The sequence below is a fragment of the Manis javanica genome, chromosome 7 (genome assembly GCF_040802235.1).
Source record: "Manis javanica isolate MJ-LG chromosome 7, MJ_LKY, whole genome shotgun sequence".
NCBI lineage: Eukaryota > Metazoa > Chordata > Mammalia > Pholidota > Manidae > Manis > Manis javanica.
Window position 1 is genome coordinate 121,338,246 of NC_133162.1, and position 21,384 is coordinate 121,359,629.

At 35.3% G+C, this 21,384-nt stretch overlaps 1 protein-coding gene across 8 annotated transcripts in view; it reads right to left on the reverse strand.

Moving 5' to 3' along the window:
* The window catches only part of PRPF40A (pre-mRNA processing factor 40 homolog A), a 60,064-nt gene that overhangs the window by 28,992 nt on the left and 9,688 nt on the right, over positions 1-21,384 (reverse strand). For all 8 annotated transcript variants that reach the window (XM_036996006.2, XM_017674461.3, XM_073241473.1 and 5 more), the window contains 3 exons: positions 8,525-8,605; positions 7,339-7,369; positions 5,305-5,321 (listed from right to left, as the gene is read on the reverse strand). In XM_036996006.2, the coding sequence (XP_036851901.2) occupies positions 5,305-5,321; positions 7,339-7,369; positions 8,525-8,605 (129 nt within the window). The remainder of the gene's footprint in view (positions 1-5,304; positions 5,322-7,338; positions 7,370-8,524; positions 8,606-21,384) is intronic.

Genomic DNA, 21,384 nt, shown 5'->3' on the forward strand with positions numbered 1-21,384 from the left:
CACACCGGAGCTTTAGCATTACTCTGCACTGTTGTTATGATGACAACATTCCCAAATTGTACTAATAAAAAATTATTATTGTACTAATTAAAAATTGTTATTTTATTGTATAGTTATTATACTAATAAAAATATTGCACTAACAAAAAATTGTTGATACAAATGGCAGTAATGAGGAATTAACTGAAAATTAACACTTTTACAAAAGGTAAACTAGGAGGATATGTCTGCAGAATAAAGGATTAAAAAATCACTATCGGGAACATTCAAAAATCTACTACCATCAGTAAGATAATCTAATGGAAAAGTAAACATGGCCATTAATGGAACACAATACAGATAATATAACTAGATAATTAACTTTATTACTTAACAAGGAAGAGCACATTAAAATGAAAACTTTTTTCATCAGATGAATGACAAAGACTATTAGTATACACGATATTAAAAGGGTGTAAAGAAAAGGGCACTCTCATACTACCGGCTGGAATGAAATTTCTCTGAAGGGCAATCTAGTTATCAGAATAAAAAATGTAAACATAATGTCTTGAGCCTGAAATTTAACTCTATGAAATCCCATTTACATAACTGCAAAGATATTCAATGATGGTCTCTATAAAATTACTTTTAATGGTAAAAAATTAAAGAGATAAGTAAATATACACCCATAAGAAAACAGTTCTATTATGGCCCATTCATACTATAGACTAAAGATCTTACTTTTTAATGAAATGGAAAATGTCTTAATATGCAGTGTTAAAATAAGGTGCTGTAACAGATGATGTAATGGCAAAATATATACAGAAAATATTTAGAAGGCCAAAAAACCCCCTGGAAAACTGTGTAAGAAAAAAAATGCATATGTATAATTATCAAGAGAGCTAACAATTTTGATTCAAAAAAGCTAGTCAACAATTAGGTTGTGAATAAATCCAGCAAATTCAAAGACAGTTATGTATAAGTAATAGAGATAAGCATTTATATACAGATTAGTATTAATAGAGATTAGTATTTATATAATGTATAAGCCGAAGTCAATGAAACCAAAACAGATAAAAAAAAAAAAAAAACAACCAAAACACAAACAGGTAGAAAAATCCCCTCACTGTTTTAAAAAGGGAAAATAAGAAAAAGACAAAATATAAGATTAGAGTAACATAAACAGACAGAAAATTTCCAACCAATTTCAAAATATAGAGGAAATTTTTTCCTCCCACACTACTTAACCAAAAATTCATCCAAAGAAACACATCACATGTGAATATTCTAATTACCACAAAACAACTGGGAGATACCTAATGAGATGATTTCACAGAATACTATATAACCTTAAAAACAGAAAATTTTGGTATTAAAATATGATAAAACATAAAATAGGATGCTTCAGATCATGGAAAAAGATGAAAAACTCTTTAGCAACAACAAAACTCAACAGAAAAGATACCAAGTAAAACAGGCAATGTTACTTATGAATATAAATATAAGAATTTAAATAAAATATTAACCAAGAGAATCCTGCAATGTACACACTTTGACCAAGGAGAATTTACTGTACAAGTACAAGAGTGGTTCAATATTGGAAAATCTTAAAAGAGATCTCTATTAACAAACTGAAGAAAGAAACCACCACCACGTGATCACAGTAATAAATCTGGTATGATCAAATCACATCCTAAAAATTGTGACAACTCATCCCAACTATTCAAAAATAAAAACAAAAACATCCAGATAAAAGGAGGAAAAAAATCTAAGTGATAAAAGGGAATTTATCAAAACTGAAAATCATTCTAAAGCCACTTTCATTAAAAATCATGACCTAATTAATCATGAGTCTACAATCACATACTTAAACAAATACAGGATGGCAATAAAATTAAATGATTGGTATGAATATTGGGAAAGAAATAAATTCTCTTGCCTATATTGCCAAAACTCAAATGAAATCTAGTTAAAAAAAAAGATTCTAATTATCCAGAGACTTGGTAACTTAGGCTGTAAGAAAAGGATAAAAAAAATCTTTAAATTGATAAAAACTAGCTTGCAGTAATAAAATGGCAAAGTTATCCTATTCCCAATAAGAAGTTTTATAATGCAGAAATAAATTAAAAATAGCTATGATAGATGTTTGTCATACTTAACAGAATTTAAAGCAAAAACCACAATGGAAAAGAAGGTCTTATATACTGATAAAAACCTTATCCTGAATATACATGCATTTAGCAATTTCTCCTTGAAATACAGAGTGACAACAGAAAAACACAGGGGAAAAGGATCATTTATCTTTTCAGGTGAAAAATTTAAACACACCTTCTTTTAGGTAGATCAAGCATATGAAAGATATGCCAAGGTACAAAGTAACAAAACATAACTTCAAATTAACAGCACACAAAATATTCCTAACAATTGGTCTTGAAATAAAACATAAATGAAGCTCTAAATAACTGCAAAAAAATCAACATCTCATAGACTGTTTTCTCTTCACAATGTAAAACAGTGTATCTTATAAAAAGTCACCCAAAGGCACAAACCATGAAAGAAGTAATTGATACACTGGACTTCATTAATATTAAAACTGTTCGGCCAAAGACACAATCACAAGAATGAGAAGCCAAGCCACAAACTAGAATATTTGCAAAAGAAGTATCTGACAAAAGGGCTGTTATCCAAAATAATTCCACCTCTGGGTATATATTTTGAAAAAAATGAAAAGACTAACTCAAAAAGATAGAAGCACCCCTATATTCATTCTAGAATTAATTACAATAGCCAAGATATGGAAATAACCTAAATATCCATTGATGGATGAATGGATAAAGACGTGCGTGCATGTCTGTGTATGTATATGCAATGAAATACTATTCAGTCATAAAAAATGAATTTGCATTTGTAACAGAATGCATCAACTCTGAGGGCACAAAGTGAAATAAATCAGAGAAAGACAAATATCACAATATCTCAGTTATACACAGAATGTATAAGACAAAAGAAACAAAACTCTAAGCTCATAGATACAGAGAATGGATTGATGGTTGCCAGAGAAGGGTGTTCGGGTAGGAGAAATGTAGGAGAGCGGGGAGGAGGGTTCCAAGAGGTGTAAACTTTGAGTTATAAAATTAGTAAGTCCTGGGGATATAATGTACAGCACGGTGACTATACTTAATACTGTACTGCCTATTTGGAAGTTGCTAAGAGAGAAAATCTGAAAAGTTCTTAACATAAGGGAAAAAAAATTTATAGACAGTGATGGACATTATCTAGATTTATTGTGGTCATCATTTCACAATGTATACAAATACTGAATTACTATGTTGTACATCTGAAAATAACATTATATCTCAATTATACATCAATTAAAAAAATAAAGAACTGAAGATAAAAAATAAAGACGAAAAAAAAAAAGAACAAAAAACAAAGCTACACAAAAAATACTTCGTAAGCTTCTCCAAATAAATACAGATCTTAGGACATAAATTCAATTGAGAATGCATTGGGGAAGATGGATGGGAGTTAAGATGGAGAATAAAGGGAAAAAAATACAAGGAACTCTCTATGGATCAAGGTAATGATCATAACTTGAAGAGTACAAGTAACTCAGACTTGTATACCTAAAATCTAAAAAGAAAGAATAAAAGGAACAATAGCAAGTGTTCAAACAGATACACAGTATTTTTGAATGGGAAAGTTTAATAGAAAAGTATGAAAATGTCAATTCTCCTAAAATTTAAATGAATTAAGCATAATCCCAGATTAAAAACATACTTTTGTCTTTTGACTGTGCCTGGGTACATGCATATTTAGAGGGATTTTTGGGGGCAGGGTAGGGAATTCATAGGCTAATATATGAGAATAGCTAAGGACACATGAAAGGAGAAATTACAAAGACATGCCTGTTAAATACTAAAGCTAATCACAGCAAGAACAATACTGGATTAGAAATACAAAAATAGAAATACTAGAAAAGAAAACCCAGAAATGGATACTGAATATGTGAGAATTTAATATATGATAACAATGACACTTCAATCAAGTGAGAGGAAAAGGCTGCCCAAGCAACCAAAATATTAATGGTGGTGGTTTCCTCACAGTATAAAAACTTAGAGTGAAATTTACTTCCTTCTTTTTAACGTATGTCTGCCTCTTTTCTTCCCACATTGTTTAAATAAGCAGGAAAAACATGAAGCTATCATAGGCAAACATAAAAACAGGCACTAACAAAGGAAGAATTACCAAATGGGTATTTTATTGCAATTCAACTTTGAAAGCAAAATGTAAAATTAACTTTAAAATACTTAAATAAGTTCACAATCAAAAGTTTTTCTCCCCTTATTAACGTACTTGCAGTCAATTCACAGCTTTCAGCATCTCCTCAACTGTAATATAGACAGGGATAACAGCTATCTCTCAGGACTGTTTTTCTGATTAAATAAGATTATACATGTAAACTCTTTGATCTTTAAAAAAATTTTTTTAATTTACTATTTTTATTTTGATATCGTTAATGTACAATTACTTGAACATTATGGTTACTAGACTCCCCCTATTATCAAGTCCCCCCGCACATACCCCATTACAGTCACTGTCCATCAGCGTAGTAAGATGCTATAGAATCAAACTCTGTGATGTTTAAGAAAAAAAAATAGCTAAGGCTAAAGAATGGGAGACTTTTAAGGAAGACCTCAGGCTTATGTTATTTTCCAAAAACACCATCAAACTGTACAACAGCATACTGTATATATAAGCATTAAGAAAAAGAACTGGAACACTACTATCTTAAAATGAAATACTGAGGAAAAAAACAAACAAACAGTGGCACAGTAGTATCTCTCTCCCCTAGCCTAAGGAAAATCTGGAAATTATGAATGTTCTATTTGTCTTTCTGATACTGTGTGAAAGAAGGGACAAACAAAAAAGTATTTTAAATTACTACCTTAGGAAAAGTCTTCATTGGGTTTACACTAATAAAAAAGAATAAATAAACTGTTGTACACAGAGAAGTACTTTCTAATGCAACACTTAACTGAAAATGACCAAGTTAGTTACTGTGTAACCTCAGGTTCTGTTTCCCTTCTAATTGTAATGGGGAGAATTCGAACCCTTGCAAAAACTGATATAAATATGATTCCCATTTCTGTCATTATGTCACATCAAAATTAGATTTTAAGTCATGCCAACAATTTTTCAACCTTAGGCACAGAAAAAAAGGAAAAGGGTTCAATTTAGTAGACAAGCTCTAAAACAGATATAAAGATCAATGTAGTAAGGCTAAACAAATACAACGAAATAAATATATTCCAGAGGTACTTACTGCGCCAGATGCTGTGCCTAAAAAACAAAAGAGGAACATTTACAATGTGATATATCATGCTCTCCTTCAGCTAGCAGTTTTTCAATATTTTTTCATACTATTTCTTCCCCCTCAATCTTTCTATACTAAATATCCTAATACTGTCTGTTATGACCTACATGCTTGCTCTTTCCCACAAAAGAAACATCTAAGTGCAAACAATTTTTACAATTAAGTGGCACTTTGCACTTTCAACCTGCAAATGAAATTCACTTGGAGCCAGTTTGAAAAGTGTTCACACCTTTGCCTTTTCTCTTCTTACTGTATTATACGTATAATAAGTATACTGTATTATACCATGACTAATTTCTCTTTCTCTACTATACTACTGAAGTATACAATGATGTCTCAGACCTCTGAGCCTTTGCTTTTGATTTCTGGCACCTTCAACTGCCCAGGTTTCAGACTTGTGGGATATAGTATCCACTAGCCATTGCACACTCCTATTTAAGTTAATATGTAAATTAAATAAGATTAAATAAAATTTAAAAACTCAGTTCCTTCTTTGTTTGCATTAGCCACATTTCAAGTTCACAATAATTACATGTGGCTAGTCACTATTCTATTCAACAGTACAGATTACAGAACACTTCTCTCATTGCAAAAAGTTCTATCATAAGTACCGCCCCAAGCCACTACCAAAAACCCCTTTAACACAGAGGGGAAAAGGTACCTTAAACACAATGTTCACATGAATGAACTTTTAACTTTAGAAACTAGTAATTTAAAACTATAGGCAAGTAAGAAAACAAAGACTGAATGTAAAAAGGAAACAAAATAAAGTACATATATACTGACAGCAATAGTAACTACTATGGAATATCAGGGGTATACTCAAAGCCTTTAAAAGTAACTAAAAAAAAAGTATAGTCTTTTTCTGACTCACAGATATAGGAAAACAAATGCTGGTTACCAGGGGAGGGGTTGGGTGAAATAGGAGAAGGCGATTAAGAGGTACAAACTTGCAGTTATAAAATAGTGTTGGGGATGTTATGTACAGCATAGGGAATATAGTCAATAATATTGTAACACCTTTGTATGGTGACAGGTAGTAAGCAGGCTTATTGTGGGGACAACTTTCTAATGCATAAAAATACTGAATCCCTATGATACACCCCTGAAATTAATAGGATATTGTACGTCCGCTATGCTTCAAAAAAAGAGAAAAAATTTAATGTAATGTTCCAGGATTATTTATAGTAATAAGAACAGCATTTCAGTTTAAATAATGAAATTTGTGAACCATCTTAAAAAGATCAGTGTGCTCCATATAAACCTGCAGGAAAGCACACAGCATTTTGAACATTTTTCAATTTAATGTTTAAAACAGAAAATGTTTTGGCATAATCATGGTATAACATCTAGCACCTGGAATGCTAATTTATGTGTATCATTTATGTGAATATTTATATGTGTTCAGCACCTGGAATACTAATTTACCTGTTACTTACTCATGGCTAACTGAGGCATTACTATTGTATATTAAAACCACACTAATCAAAGGGGTTACTGGTAACTTGATGAAAAAAACAAATTACCATAGGGCTTACAAACTCCAATAACTACAAGTACAAAGCAGGTAACAGAAAAATGAAGTAGTCCAGAAGGTCAGTGAGAATATAAACTAGAGTTTCTACCCTGTTCCACAATGTTTGCTGAGTAAAAATATGGACTCAACTAGTTTTTCATTCAAATATCTGAGTACCTTTTATGTTGATAAGGACCACTGGAAACAATAAATATTTAGATCATTCAACTTCTTCAAGATCAATTCAATCTCTCTGTAAAGCAGAACTCCTGACCCCAAATTATATTATACATTCAATTATTAATGCTATCTCTATTTTCCACTGCTTTTAAAAAAAGAAAAGAAAAAATAAGTAGCTAATTATTAACATCAAGTGACACTGCTTTTATTCCTCATTATGCTATGCTATTGTCTAAATGAAGTATAATATATATATATATATATATCACCATAAATGGTGTACATACCTGTTGCTACATCCATATTATTTACTCCTGGCTGTAAGAAGAAAAATGAAATTAGTAACACTCATCTGTTTAAACTGTATTTTATAAAAATTTCTCATAAAGCTGTCAATCAGTCCCCTCTATGTATATAATTCTCAAGCCACGGACTCAAAGATGCTTAGAAAATTTTAGTGGTTTCAGTTCTCTGAGTATGCTATAATCTGTACAAAAGACAAGAAAAGAATCAGTAACCTGGGGCTGCTGAAACAGTTTAATCTAAGTGTTACATGATTATTATATACAGATCCACAACCCTTACCCACAATTGTGAAATACAAAATGCTTTGAAAAACAAGTTTTTCAAGTTTGGCACCAAGACTAATTACAGTGGCAAAATCTGCCCTGAATGACATGAGCTCTTTACATTCTTTATTTACCCCATTTCAGAATAACTACCTGTAACTTCTGCTGTAGAAATAGTACTAGAAATCACAGGGCACTGTACAAGATGCCATGGGAAATTTTTATATATGATATCATATATATAATGTATAACATTATAATATTAAAAAGTTTTGGAATATATTTGGCCCAAGGAATTATGGATTAAAACACTGCAAACTCACCACCCCAGTGGAGTATGCCACATTTATTCATTACAACCACTAGGTTATCAGGTAATAAAGAAGTTATGCTAATTTGAATATCATAATGAATTATATATTGCTGTACTACCCAATAAAGATGGTAAGGCTGTTAAATGATTTTCTAAGCAATGTGCCATACATAGCTGAAGTCTCATGAAATATGGATTTCAAATGAAGCCTTCTGATCTCTGTATAAAGGATCAAGTATTAAGTCACATAGTATCAATTTTTAATTACCACTCAGTAAAGCAAATGCCTATGCTTTAAGATTAGACTTCTACTAGACCAATAAAATATTCTTGGCTGACAAATTGTTTTTAGTATTCTAGTCTTGTTTAATGTAGAATAACTAAGGTACATTTATTATAATTTAAGGAAAAAATATAAATGCTTATTATTCAAGAAACTAAAAATAAGAGTACATTGTAATGCCATCTTACATTATAGCACTCTAGAGGTACTTAAAATGCTAGCAAAATTGCCTATAAAATACATGTGTGTTATTTTATACATAAAAGCAATCAGAAAATCACAGAAAATAGTTATTTTTATAAGATTACCGGTAAGGCAGGCTGCATGGAAGCCTGAGACATATGAGACATCATCATTCCAGGCATTACTGAGGACATCATTCCAGGCATCTGGAAAAAAATTTTAAAAGGTTATTATATAAGATCAAAGCACTTTGTATGACTTTAAGAATCTATCTGGTTATTAAAGATAATACATACAACTTTAGATTAAAACCCAGTGAACACTATCTATATGGATAAGTATGCTTAGTAAGTGCTTGTTGAATGAATGAAGTATTTTATCAATGATCTATTTTAACACCTATGTCAATTTACATGTAAGCACAATTATTTTAGCAAATAAAATTTAAAATTTAGACTGTCATTTCTAACCTAAATTTGAGAATATTAATTTTCTTCTAATTTTAACTCCACACTCATTTTTCTATCTTCTTTGGAGCAACAGAAAATTTTTTTCAGTATTTCTCATTTTTGGTTTTTAGATGAATTATAGTGATCTGGTCCTTTTCAAATTCTAGATCAAAGGTGCTTAAAATTCAGTGACTTAGAAAAAAAATTTTTTTAAGATAAATTCTTTGCCCTCTCTTGTAAAGAAAAACTTAGTAACTATCACACACATGAATATCTGAAGAAAGAAATACTAGTTTGGGAGCTTAATCTAGTCTGCCAGTAGCTGCGATCCAAATCTATGACTTACTCTTCACTACTAAGTATGAATAAAAATCATGAAGATTAACATAAATTTCTAAAAGATTATGACCCAATGCTCATCCAAAAATTACAATTTTGATTTTAATATGAAACAAATCTAAGAAAACATGGAGGGACAAAAAAATTATATGCAACAATCATAGGTACTGTAACTAGTAACGAGTTATTCAACAGTGTGAAATTAAATGAACAACTTAAGAAACAGAAACAACCAAAAAATAAGCATATTAGTCAACAGGAACATATAAAGCCTACTAGAGGTAGACAGAACACTGGCACACTGTATTCTATTACTTGTGGAAGTCAACTCATGAAGCAAAAATAATCTGAAGTACTATCTATCAAAATGAAGTAGCATGGTATTAATGTATTTAAAAACACACAGAAAGCTTTATGTTCCATAGAACATTCAATACACTTTTAAACATTACAAGAACTTGACAGAAAATGTTTGACTAAGACTTAGAATATATAGTCAAATAATAGCTTTTTTTAAAAAGAAAAGGTACAGAATTTGAAAAGAAAAGCAATGACAAGCCTCTACCACCCAGACTAACAGAATTATAGAAATATGTACACATAAAGGGGGAAAAAAATCAATCGAGTATCAAGCTTGTTCTCTCTCTTCCCCACCTTCAAGAGACATTACTATTAACCCTCACAATTAATTCTCACAATTAATTCTGCTTTAAGTTAATAACAAAGTATGTTTGACTTCTTTAGATACTAAGTAACTGATTATGTGGGGAAACACGATGGGCAACAGACAGAAAGAGCCTGCTATTTGGAATGGCTTGTCTATAACATCAGAAGATAGTAACATATCAAAAAACTAGAATTCTAAGCTAAATTGGGAAACTGACGTTTGAAAATGTAAGAGAAAAACAACATGAAATATTTTCTCATAAGAATTAAAAACATTAAGCAGGATAAAATCTCCATCATGCAAGAGAATATTCCATACAGTAGTAGTACAATGAGTGTGATTTCAAAACAAAATACTCTAACTTCATAAGACACACAATCAAATCCCATTTAAAAAACAAAGCACAAAAAAGCTTACATATAACAAAAGTTTACCAGACCAAGCCAATGCAATTTATAGCAAATATTTGAAAAGTATTAAAGAACAGTTTGATAGTTTCCTTAATTGTTCTTCCCATACTTCAATTTTAAAACATCTCAAAAACTTGCCTTAAGACTAGAACTCATGGTAATAGTCATAGAATGAGGTTTAATATCAAATAAAAAGTTAAAGCCTCACTCAGTATCTGTAAATTTTGAGGGTTGGCAACTAGTTAAGCTTTCTCAACCTGACAAACATTTGAAAGATTCTTAGTATTACAACTGAATATTCTTAAATAGATCATCAATATAATTTTAAGCCAAAACTGTAGTGTTAACATAGTAGAAACCAAAGAAAAACATACATATGTAAAATATTATGTTTCTTATGAAAACCTAGTAAGAGTTTAATAAATTAAGAGCTCTTCCAGAAGCCTGAGCATCACAGGAAAGCCTATTTCCCAAAGCCTGAAGAATTTGTGAAGAATGTTATGATTTCCCCATTTTTTCATTAATTCTAGGATATACATAATAAATAGGAAGATGCATTATTTCAAGCCATCTGACTTTTAAGTTTAATTCTTCAGAGGATTTGTGTTGACTTAGGCCAGCCACTAGTTAGTACCATCAATTCGAGACCATTAAATTTTTCTAAGTTACCTATGATTTTGTTTTAATACCACATTGATAATGGGAATCCAGGATGCAAGCTTATGAACATTGCTTTGTGGTTCAAATCCTCAGTATGAGTTTTCCCTCCCTCTGTCCAACAATTAAAGTTGACATTCAAGTTCCTTTGCTGTCTGCCTTTGTACGGTAGGTTCACTTCTTGCTTCACATGGATGGAATAGCCCTTTAATGTCACAGCTTCATTTTAGAGTATTTTATACTTCTCATTTTAAGTTTTCTCCCACTCCTTCAAGGCACTTAATAAAATCAAGTATCTCACTGTTGATGGTATCTTCAGTTCAATGAAAAAGGGATGTTAGTTCAAAATAAGGGGAAAAATTCTTAATGTAGTTGATACAATAATGCCACAATAAGTACCATAAACCAGGTCATTCTTAAAGCTACAAAGTGGTAGTCTGTACAAGCTTAATGGGAGGCACACTATAAAATCATAACTATATAGAACTTTACAAATTTCTATTTAAGCTACTTTGCCAAATATATTAACTGCTATAATTAAAGTTTTTTACTTGGTAGGAGACACAAAGAATGGGAAGGGTGAAAAACAAGTGGTCTATGTATATTTCTATTCTTTTAACGATAAAAGTAAAACCAATTAGAAGATGCTCCTAGAAGAATCACCAGTATGGAGAAAATAAAAAAATGGGTAAAAACTTAGGCATACCACAAAATCTGTTCAGTCATTCTTAACATTCCAGTTTGGAAAGTGTCTAATGCTGGATAAAAACTAGCATGCTTCATTTGCCACTCTAGGTATTTTAAAAAGTACAATAATAAAACCAATCCTATCAATGCTACAGCAAATTAGTTGTACAAAATGTGAACTCAATTTTATAATGATATGAAAAAAAAATTAAGATCTTTATGTGGGCATTTCAAAAGTTCTTTTCTTCATAATTTCTTCCTGGTTTTTCCTGTTGGAAAGAAATCACACAACCTAATCTATCTTTGTCTGAATATTAATTGTTAAATTTTTAAACCATTCTTGCTGCAAACCTACAGTTACAAATCGATTATCTTGCCTTTTTTACTTGGTTCCTTTAAAATGTGCTAAGTCAAATTCTTCAGGATAAATATACAGAAACTATTAGGTACAATATTTAAAAACTACCCCTACATGACTAACTTACCTGAGTACATGAATGAATGCTAAAAATTGATCTATGAATAACTGCAAAAACCCCATTTCTTAATGTAACTAAACATCCAATTAGAAATAAATTGAAATATCTCTGTTTAAAGCATATCCTTAATATCCCAAAGTAGCAGTGCATTTTGGTACAATCATTTAACCTTACTCACTCTTAATTTTGAGTTATACATAAATTAAAGACATTTGTAGTTCTCTGATTAAGAAGTATTTAGATAAAACAAAAACTGGACAGTAGGTGCACAAACTGTTACCACATGGCATAAAACCTTACTATAAAGTCAACTGCCAATATTCAAAATTATTTAGTTTGCTAAATTCCCTCAACCTAGAGTTTAAAATTGCTGAAGTATACACTATTCTTTCAGATTAAGGTTAGCTAAATGACATAATTAATTTCATACTGTCATAGAGGCAAGTAACATACTATAGCTATTAAATACACTGTGCAGTCAGACTGACAGAATTCTTGGCCCAATTTACCCGTGGCGTAATCTTGGACTAATTTAGTTAATCTATCTGGACCTCAATTTCTTCACCTGTAACAAAGGGAAAAAATAGAACTCATCTAATAGGACTGGTGGAGGGATCAAACGGGGATACTGCTTTTAGAACAGTGCTCAATAAATGATGGCAGTTTTATTACCCTGCTTTCCTTCAAGTCATATAAAGTCTCTTATGATGCACCTTCTCTCATCTATTCCCTATCTCTGTTGGATTTTTTTGCACTCCTTTCCCATCTCTAAGTTGGGATATCCATCTAGTAAACCTGATTTTCAGTCAGAGATCAAATTCAGTAAGGTGTATTAACTTTCAAAGTTATACACAAATGTGGTGACTGAACTATAATTCTTTCTAACATAGATTGTATATCACAATCCTATTCTCTGAAACCTTAAAACCAAAACCGAACAAAACACACTATGTGAAAAAGGGTAAAGTAAATGATACTTAAACCACTGTCTCTTACGAAACCCCAAACTAACATTTGATGAGGGTACAGAATATATAAACAGAAAACCACAGGGTATGGATATGTAACACAAAAACTTAGGGTTGAATGAAAATGAACTTTATTATTTTATTTTTAAAAAGTTCCAAACATACTGGAAACACACAAATTCTGGGGTCTTCAATTAAAATCATGTGGAATTAAAGACTTCAAAACTTACTCTAAAAGTCACCTCAGCTAGCTTTTGGACACAAGCCCTCTAGGCCACAAGACTATTAACTATTCCCCAAGTCCTTTAAGTTAAATTTAGTATGATATCTAGCTAAATCATTGTTTGTCTATATGAAACTATTTTTTTTTGGTTCCTTTCAACTGTGGGCACCTTTAAGACAAAGAGCATGTCCATTTAAGCATTCATTACTGGTGTGGAGGACAGTCACATAAACATAGCAGAAACACAAATGCTTGTAGGAGACAACTTTATAACCAGTCCTTATTTCTGTATAAGGAGAGAGAGGATAATTTTTCATTATATTTAACAAATACATGCTATTAAAAATGTAATGAGGAGGCGGGAGCCAAGATGGCGGCGTGAGTAGAGCAGTGGAAATCTCCTCCCAAAAACACATAGAGCTATGAAAATATAACAAAGAAAAATCTTCCTAAAATAGAGACCACAGGACACAGGACAACATCCAGACCACATCCACACCTGCAAGAACCCAGCGCCTTGTGAAGGGGGTAAGATACAAGCCCCAGCCCGGCGGGACCCGAGCGCCCCTCCCCCCGGCTCCCGGCGGGTGGAGAGAAACCGGAGCAGTTTTTTTTTTTTGGCGAGCGCTTTTTGGAAGCCTTAGAGGGACGGGCCCCCGTTGCTGGGGAGGCAGGGTGGCGGGACCGGTGAGGAGGTGCCTGGGAACGGCGCCGGAGGACAAAGAATATCCCGCGTTTCTCCCTGCGAGACCTGGGGGCGGGTGCCTGAGACCGGTGCCTGAGGACGGAGGAGGTCGCGCGTTTTTCCCCTTTTTTTTTTTTTTCTCTTTTTGGCAAGCGCTTTTTGGAAGCCTTGAAGGGACGGGGACCCCAGTGCTAGGGAGGCACGGTGGCGGGACTGGTGAGCGGGTGGCTGGGACCGGCGCCTGAGGACAAAGAATATCCCCCGTTTTTCCCTGCGGGACCGGTGGGCGGGTGCCTGAGACCGGCACTTGAGGACAGAGGAAATCGCGCGTTTTTCCCCTTTTTTTTTTCTCTTTTCTGCGAGTGCTTTTTGGAAGCCTAAAAGGGACAGGGACCCCGGTGCTAGGGAGGCAGGGCGGCGGGACTGGTGAGCGGGTGCCTGGGACCAGCACCTGAGGACAAAGAATATCCCGCATTTTTCCCTGTGGGACCGGTGGGTGGGTGCCTGAGACCAGCACCTGAGGACGGAAGAAATCGCGCGTTTTTCCCTTTTTTTTCTCTCTTTTTGCCAAGTGCTTTTTGGAAGCCTTGAAGGGACAGGGACCCCGGTGCTAGGGAGGCAGGGCAGCGGGACTGGTGAGCGGGTGCGTGGGACCAGTGCCTGAGGACCAAGAATATTGAGCGTTCCTTCCCTGCGGGACCGGTGGGTGGGTGCTTTTTGGAAGCCTTGAAAGGACAGGGACCCTGGTGCTAGGGAGACAGGGCAGCAGGACCAGTGCGCGGGTGCCTGGGACCGGCACCTGAGGAAAAAAAAAAAAAATCGCGTGTTTTTTCTTTTTTTTTTCCTTTCTGTTCCCTCTCTCATTGTTGCTGTTGTTGTTTTGGTTTGGAGAGTGCTTTTTGGAAATCTTAAAGGGGCAGGACAGGTCACTTAGACCAGAAGCAGGGAATCTGGGGATCTCTGGGCACTCTAACCCCCTGGGCAGCAGGGAGCACAGAGGCCCCTTACGGAGATAAATAGTCTCCTGGCTGCTCCCCCTCTAACGGGGCTCCACCATTTTGGAGGAACAGCCCCAGCCAGGCCAAGCCCACAGCAACAGTGGAGATAAACCCCAAAGCAACTGGGCAGGAAGCAGAAGCCCTGTCTGCGCACAGCTGCCCAGCACAAGCCACTAGAGGTCGCTATTCTCCCAGGAAAAGGCTACAAACCAACAAGAAGGGAAGCTCTTCCAGCGGTCACTTGTACCAGCTCTGCAGACTATCTCTATCACCATGAAAAGGCAAAACTACAGGCAGACAAAGATCACAGAGACAACACCTGAGAAGGAGACAGACCTAACTAGTCCTCCTGAAAAAGAATTCAAAATAAAAATCATGAACATGCTGACAGAGATGCAGAAAAAAATGCAAGAGCAATGGGATGAGATGCAGAGAAAAATGCAAGAGCAGTGGGATGAGATGCAGAGAAAAATGCAAGAGCAGTGGGATGAAGTCCGGAAGGAGATCACAGATGTCAGGAAAGAGATCACAGAAGTGAAACAATCCCTGGAAGGATTTATAAGCAGAATGGATAAGATGCAAGAGGCCATTGAAGGAATAGAAGCCAGAGAACAGGAACGTATAGAAGCTGACATAGAGAGAGATAAAAGGATCTCCAGGAATGAAACAACACTAAGAGAAATATGTGACCAATACAAAAGGAAAAACATTCGTATTATAGGGATACCAGAAGAGGAAGAAAGAGGAAAAGGGATAGAAAGTGTCTTTGAAGAAATAATTGCTGAAAACTTCCCCAAACTGGGGGAGGAAATAATCGAACAGACCATGGAATTATACAGAACCCCCAACAGAAAGGATCCAAGGAGGACAACACCAAGACACATAATAATTAAAATGGCAAGGATCAAGGACAAGGAAAGAGTTTTAAAGGCAGCTAGAGAGAAAAAGGTCACCTATAAAGGAAAACCAATCAGGCTAACATCAGACTTCTCAACAGAAACCCTACAGGCCAGAAGAGAATGGCATGATATACTTAATGCAATGAAACAGAAGGGCCTTGAACCAAGGATACTGTATCCAGCACGACTATCATTTAAATATGATGGTGGGATCAAACAATTCCCAGACAAGCAAAAGCTGAGGGAATTTGCTTCCCACAAACCACCTCTACAGGGCATCCTACAGGGACTGCTCTAGATGGGAGCACCCCTAAAAAGAGCACAGAACAAAACACACAACATATGAAGAAGGGAGGAGGAGGAATAAGAAGGGAGAGAAGAAAAGACTCTCCAGACAGTGTATATAACAGCTCAATAAGCGAGCTAAGTTAGGCAGTAAGATACTAAAGAAGCTAACCTTGAACCTTTGGTAACCACGAATCTAAAGCCTGCAATGGCAATAAGTACATATCTTTCAATAGTCACCCTAAATGTAAATGGACTTAATGCACCAATCAAAAGACATAGAGTAATAGAATGGATAAAAAAGCAAGACCCATCTATATGCTGCTTACAAGAAACTCACCTTAAACCCAAAGATAAGCATAGACTAAAAGTCAAGGGATGGAAAAACATATTTCAGGCAAACAACAGTGAGAAGAAAGCAGGGGTTGCAGTACTAATATCAGACAAAATAGACTTCAAAACAAAGAAAGTAACAAGAGATAAAGAAGGCCACTACATAATGATAAAGGGCTTAGTCCAACAAGAGGATATAACCATTCTAAATATATATGCACCCAATACAGGAGCACCAGCATATGTGAAGCAAATACTAACAGAACTAAAGAGGGAAATAGACTGCAATGCATTCATTGTAGGAGACTTCAACACACCACTCACCCCAAAGGATAGATCCACCGGGCAGAAAATAAGTAAAGACACACAGGCACTGAACAACACACTAGAACAGATGGACCTAATAGACATCTATAGAACTTTACATCCAAAAGCAACAGGATATACATTCTTCTCAAGTGCACATGGAACATTCTCCAGAATAGACCACATACTAGCTCACAAAAAGAGCCTCAGTAAATTCCACAATATTGAAATTCTACCAACCAATTTTTCAGACCACAAAGGTATGAAAGTAGAAATAAATTCTACAAAGAAAACAAAAAGGCTCACAAACACATGGAGGCTTAACAACATGCTACTAAATAATCAATGGATCAATGAACAAATCAAAATAGAGATCAAGGAATATATAGAAACAAATGACAACAACAACACTAAGCCCCAACTTCTGTGGGATGCAGCGAAAGCAGTCTTAAGAGGAAAGTATATAGCAATCCAGGCACACTTGAAGAAGGAAGAACAATCCCAAATGAATAGTCTAACATCACAATTATTAAAACTGGAAAAAGAAGAACAAATGAGGCCTAAAGTCAGCAGAAGGAGGGACATAATAAAGATCAGAGAAGAAATAAACAAAATTGAGAAGAATAAAACAATAGCAAAAATCAACGAAACCAAGAGCTGGTTCTTTGAGAAAATAAACAAAATAGATAAGCCTCTAGCCCAACTTATTAAGAGAAAAAGAGAGTCAACACAAATCAACATAATCAGAAATGAGAATGGAAAAATCACGACAGACTCCACAGAAATACAAAGAATTATTAAAGACTACTATGAAAACCTATATGCCAACAAGCTGGAAAACCTAGAAGAAATGGACAACTTCCTAGAAAAATACAACCTCCCAAGACTGACCAAGGAAGAAACACAAAAGTTAAACAAACCAATTACAAGCAAAGAAATTGAAACAGTAATCAAAAAACTACCCAAGAACAAAACCCCGGGGCCGGACGGATTTACCTCGGAATTTTATCAGACACACAGAGAAGACATAATACCCATTCTCCTTAAAGTGTTCCACAAAATAGAAGAAGAGGGAATACTCCCAAACTCATTCTATGAAGCCAACATCACCCTAATACCAAAACCAGGCAAAGACCCCACCAAAAAAGAAAATTACAGACCAATATCCCTGATGAACGTAGATGCAAAAATACTCAATAAAATATTAGCAAACAGAATTCAACAGTATATCAAAAGGATCATACACCATGACCAAGTGGGGTTCATCCCAGGGATGCAAGGATGGTACAACATTCGAAAATCCATCAACATCATCCACCACATCAACAAAAAGAAAGACAAAAACCACATGATCATCTCCATAGATGCTGAAAAAGCATTTGACAAAATTCAACATCCATTCATGATAAAAACTCTCAGCAAAATGGGAATAGAGGGCAAGTACCTCAACATAATAAAGGCCATATATGATAAACCCACAGCCAGCATTATACTGAACAGCGAGAAGCTGAAAGCATTTCCACTGAGATCGGGAACCAGACAGGGATGCCCACTCTCCCCACTGTTATTTAACATAGTACTGGAGGTCCTAGCCACGGCAATCAGACAAAACAAAGAAATACAAGGAATCCAGATTGGTAAAGAAGAAGTTAAACTGTCACTATTTGCAGATGATATGATACTGTACATAAAAAACCCTAAAGACTCCACTCCAAAACTACTAGAACTGATATCGGAATACAGCAAAGTTGCAGGATACAAAATCAACACACAGAAATCTGTAGCTTTCCTATACACTAACAACGAATCAATAGAAAGAGAAATCAGGAAAACAATTCCATTCACCATTGCATCAAAAAGAATAAAATACCTAGGAATAAACCTAACCAAGGAAGTGAAAGACTTATACTCTGAAAACTACAAGTCACTCTTAAGAGAAATTAAAGGGGACACTAATAAATGGAAACTCATCCCATGCTCATGGCTAGGAAGAATTAATATCGTCAAAATGGCCATCCTGCCGAAAGCAATATACAAATTTGATGCAATCCCTCTCAAATTACCAGCAACATTCTTCAATGAATTGGAACAAATAATTCAAAAATTCATATGGAAACACCAAAGACCCCGAATAGCCAAAGCAATCCTGAAAAAGAAGAATAAAGTAGGGGGGATCTCACTCCCCAACTTCAAGCTCTACTACAAAGCCATAGTAATCAAGACAATTTGGTACTGGCACAAGAACAGAGCCACAGACCAGTGGAACAGATTAGAGACCCCAGAAATTAACCCAAACATATATGGTCAATTAATATTTGATAAAGGAGCCATGGACATACAATGGCAAAATGACAGTCTCTTCAACAGATGGTGCTGGCAAAACTGGACAGCTACATGTAGGAGAATGAAACTGGACCATTGTCTAACCCCATATACAAAGGTAAACTCAAAATGGATCAAAGACCTGAATGTAAGTCACGAAACCATTAAACTCTTGGAAAAAAACATAGGCAAAAACCTCTTAGACATAAACATGAGTGATCTCTTCTTGAACATATCTCCCCGGGCAAGGAAAACAACAGCAAAAATGAGCAAGTGGGACTACATTAAGCTGAAAAGCTTCTGTACAGCGAAAGACACCATCAATAGAACAAAAAGGAACCCTACAGTATGGGAGAATATATTTGAAAATGACACATCCGATAAAGGCTTGACGTCCAGAATATATAAAGAGCTCACACGCCTCAACAAACAAAAAACAAATAACCCAATTAAAAAATGGGCAGAGGAACTGAACAGACAGTTCTCCAAAAAAGAAATACAGATGGCCAAGAGACACATGAAAAGATGCTCCACATCGCTAATTATCAGAGAAATGCAAATTAAAACTACAATGAGGTATCACCTCACACCAGTAAGGATAGCTGCCATCCAAAAGACAAACAACAACAAATGTTGGCGAGGCTGTGGAGAAAGGGGAACCCTCCTACACTGCTGGTGGGAATGTAAATTAGTTCAACCATTGTGGAAAGCAGTATGGAGGTGCATCAAAATGCTCAAAACAGACCTACCATTTGACCCAGGAATTCCACTCCTAGGAATTTACCCTAAGAACGCAGCAATCAAGTTTGAGAAAGACAGATGCACTCCTATGTTTATCGCAGCACTATTTACAATAGCCAAGAATTGGAAGCAACCTAAATGTCCATCTGTAGATGAATGGATAAAGAAGATGTGGTACATATACACAATGGAATACTACTCAGCCATAAGAAGTGGAAAAATCCAACCATTTGCAGCAACATGGATGGAGCTGGAGAGTATTATGCTCAGTGAAATAAGCCAAGCGGAGAAAGAGAAATACCAAATGATTTCACTCATCTGAGGAGTATAGGAACAAAGGAAAAACTGAAGGAACAAAACAGCAGCAGAATTACAGAACCCAAAAATGGACTAACAGGTACCAAAGGGAAAGGAACTGGGGAGGATGGGTGGGCAGGGAGGGATAAGGGGGGGGAAGAAGAAGGGGGGTATTAAGATTAGCACGCATGGGGGGGGAGGGAGAAAGGGGAGGGTGGGCTGCACAACACAGAGAGGACAAGTAGTGACTCTACAACATTTTGCTAAGCTGATGGACAGTAACCGTAATGTGGTTGTTAGGGGGGACCTGATATAGGGGAGAGCATAGTAAACATAGTATTCTTCAGGTAAGTGTAGATTAAACATTTAAAAAAAAAAAAAAGAAAGAAAGAAAGAAAAGGGGGATTACTCCTTAACAGGATAAAACTATTGGTAAATCAAAGATCAACGCATGCTTTAAATATCCTTAATGTTGATCACTTAAAGGGTGTCAGATGATCAGCTATGGAGGTACTCTTTTCTGATAATATTCCTTTCTCTTAATTAAAAAAAAAAAAAAAAAAAAAGCAGTTACTGTGTGCTGACCTCCAATGAGTTCTGCACAGTGGTATAGAGGGCATGTCAAAGTGTGGGCAAAGGGTCTGTTTGTTTCTACGCAGAAGATCAAGGCCTAGCTTGGATACCCAGAAAATGAACTAAGATACGATATGAGGAGGAGCTTCCGGCATCAGCACTCTCTGGAGGACTCGTGCCGGGGGATGATCATCAAAAAGCCTCCACAGGGATCCGGACGATGCTGCGGTTGTGGCTGCATCCAGCCCACCATCTCCTGGACTTGCCATAAGAAGGAGGAGGGAGATGTCTAGGCTGGCATGTGCATACAGTGAGACAACGAATTTGACTGGATATGTACTGTTGGAACTCAACCAGGAGTTGGCAGGGGTGCAAGTTGTAGCACCCCAAAATCTCATGACTATAGACTATCTATGGTTAAAAGAACATATGGGATGTGAACAGATCCCAGAAATGGGCTGCTTTAATTTGTCTGATGGTTCAAGTACAGTTGGAAAATATCCATCATATCATAGATAAATTTTCACAAATGCCTAGGGTGCCTAAATGGTTTTCTTGGCTTCACTGGAGATGGCTGGTAATTATAGATTTGCTTTGTTTATGTCACCGTATTCCTATTATGTCAATATGTGTGTGCAAATTAGTTAGTAGTTTAAAACCTATACAT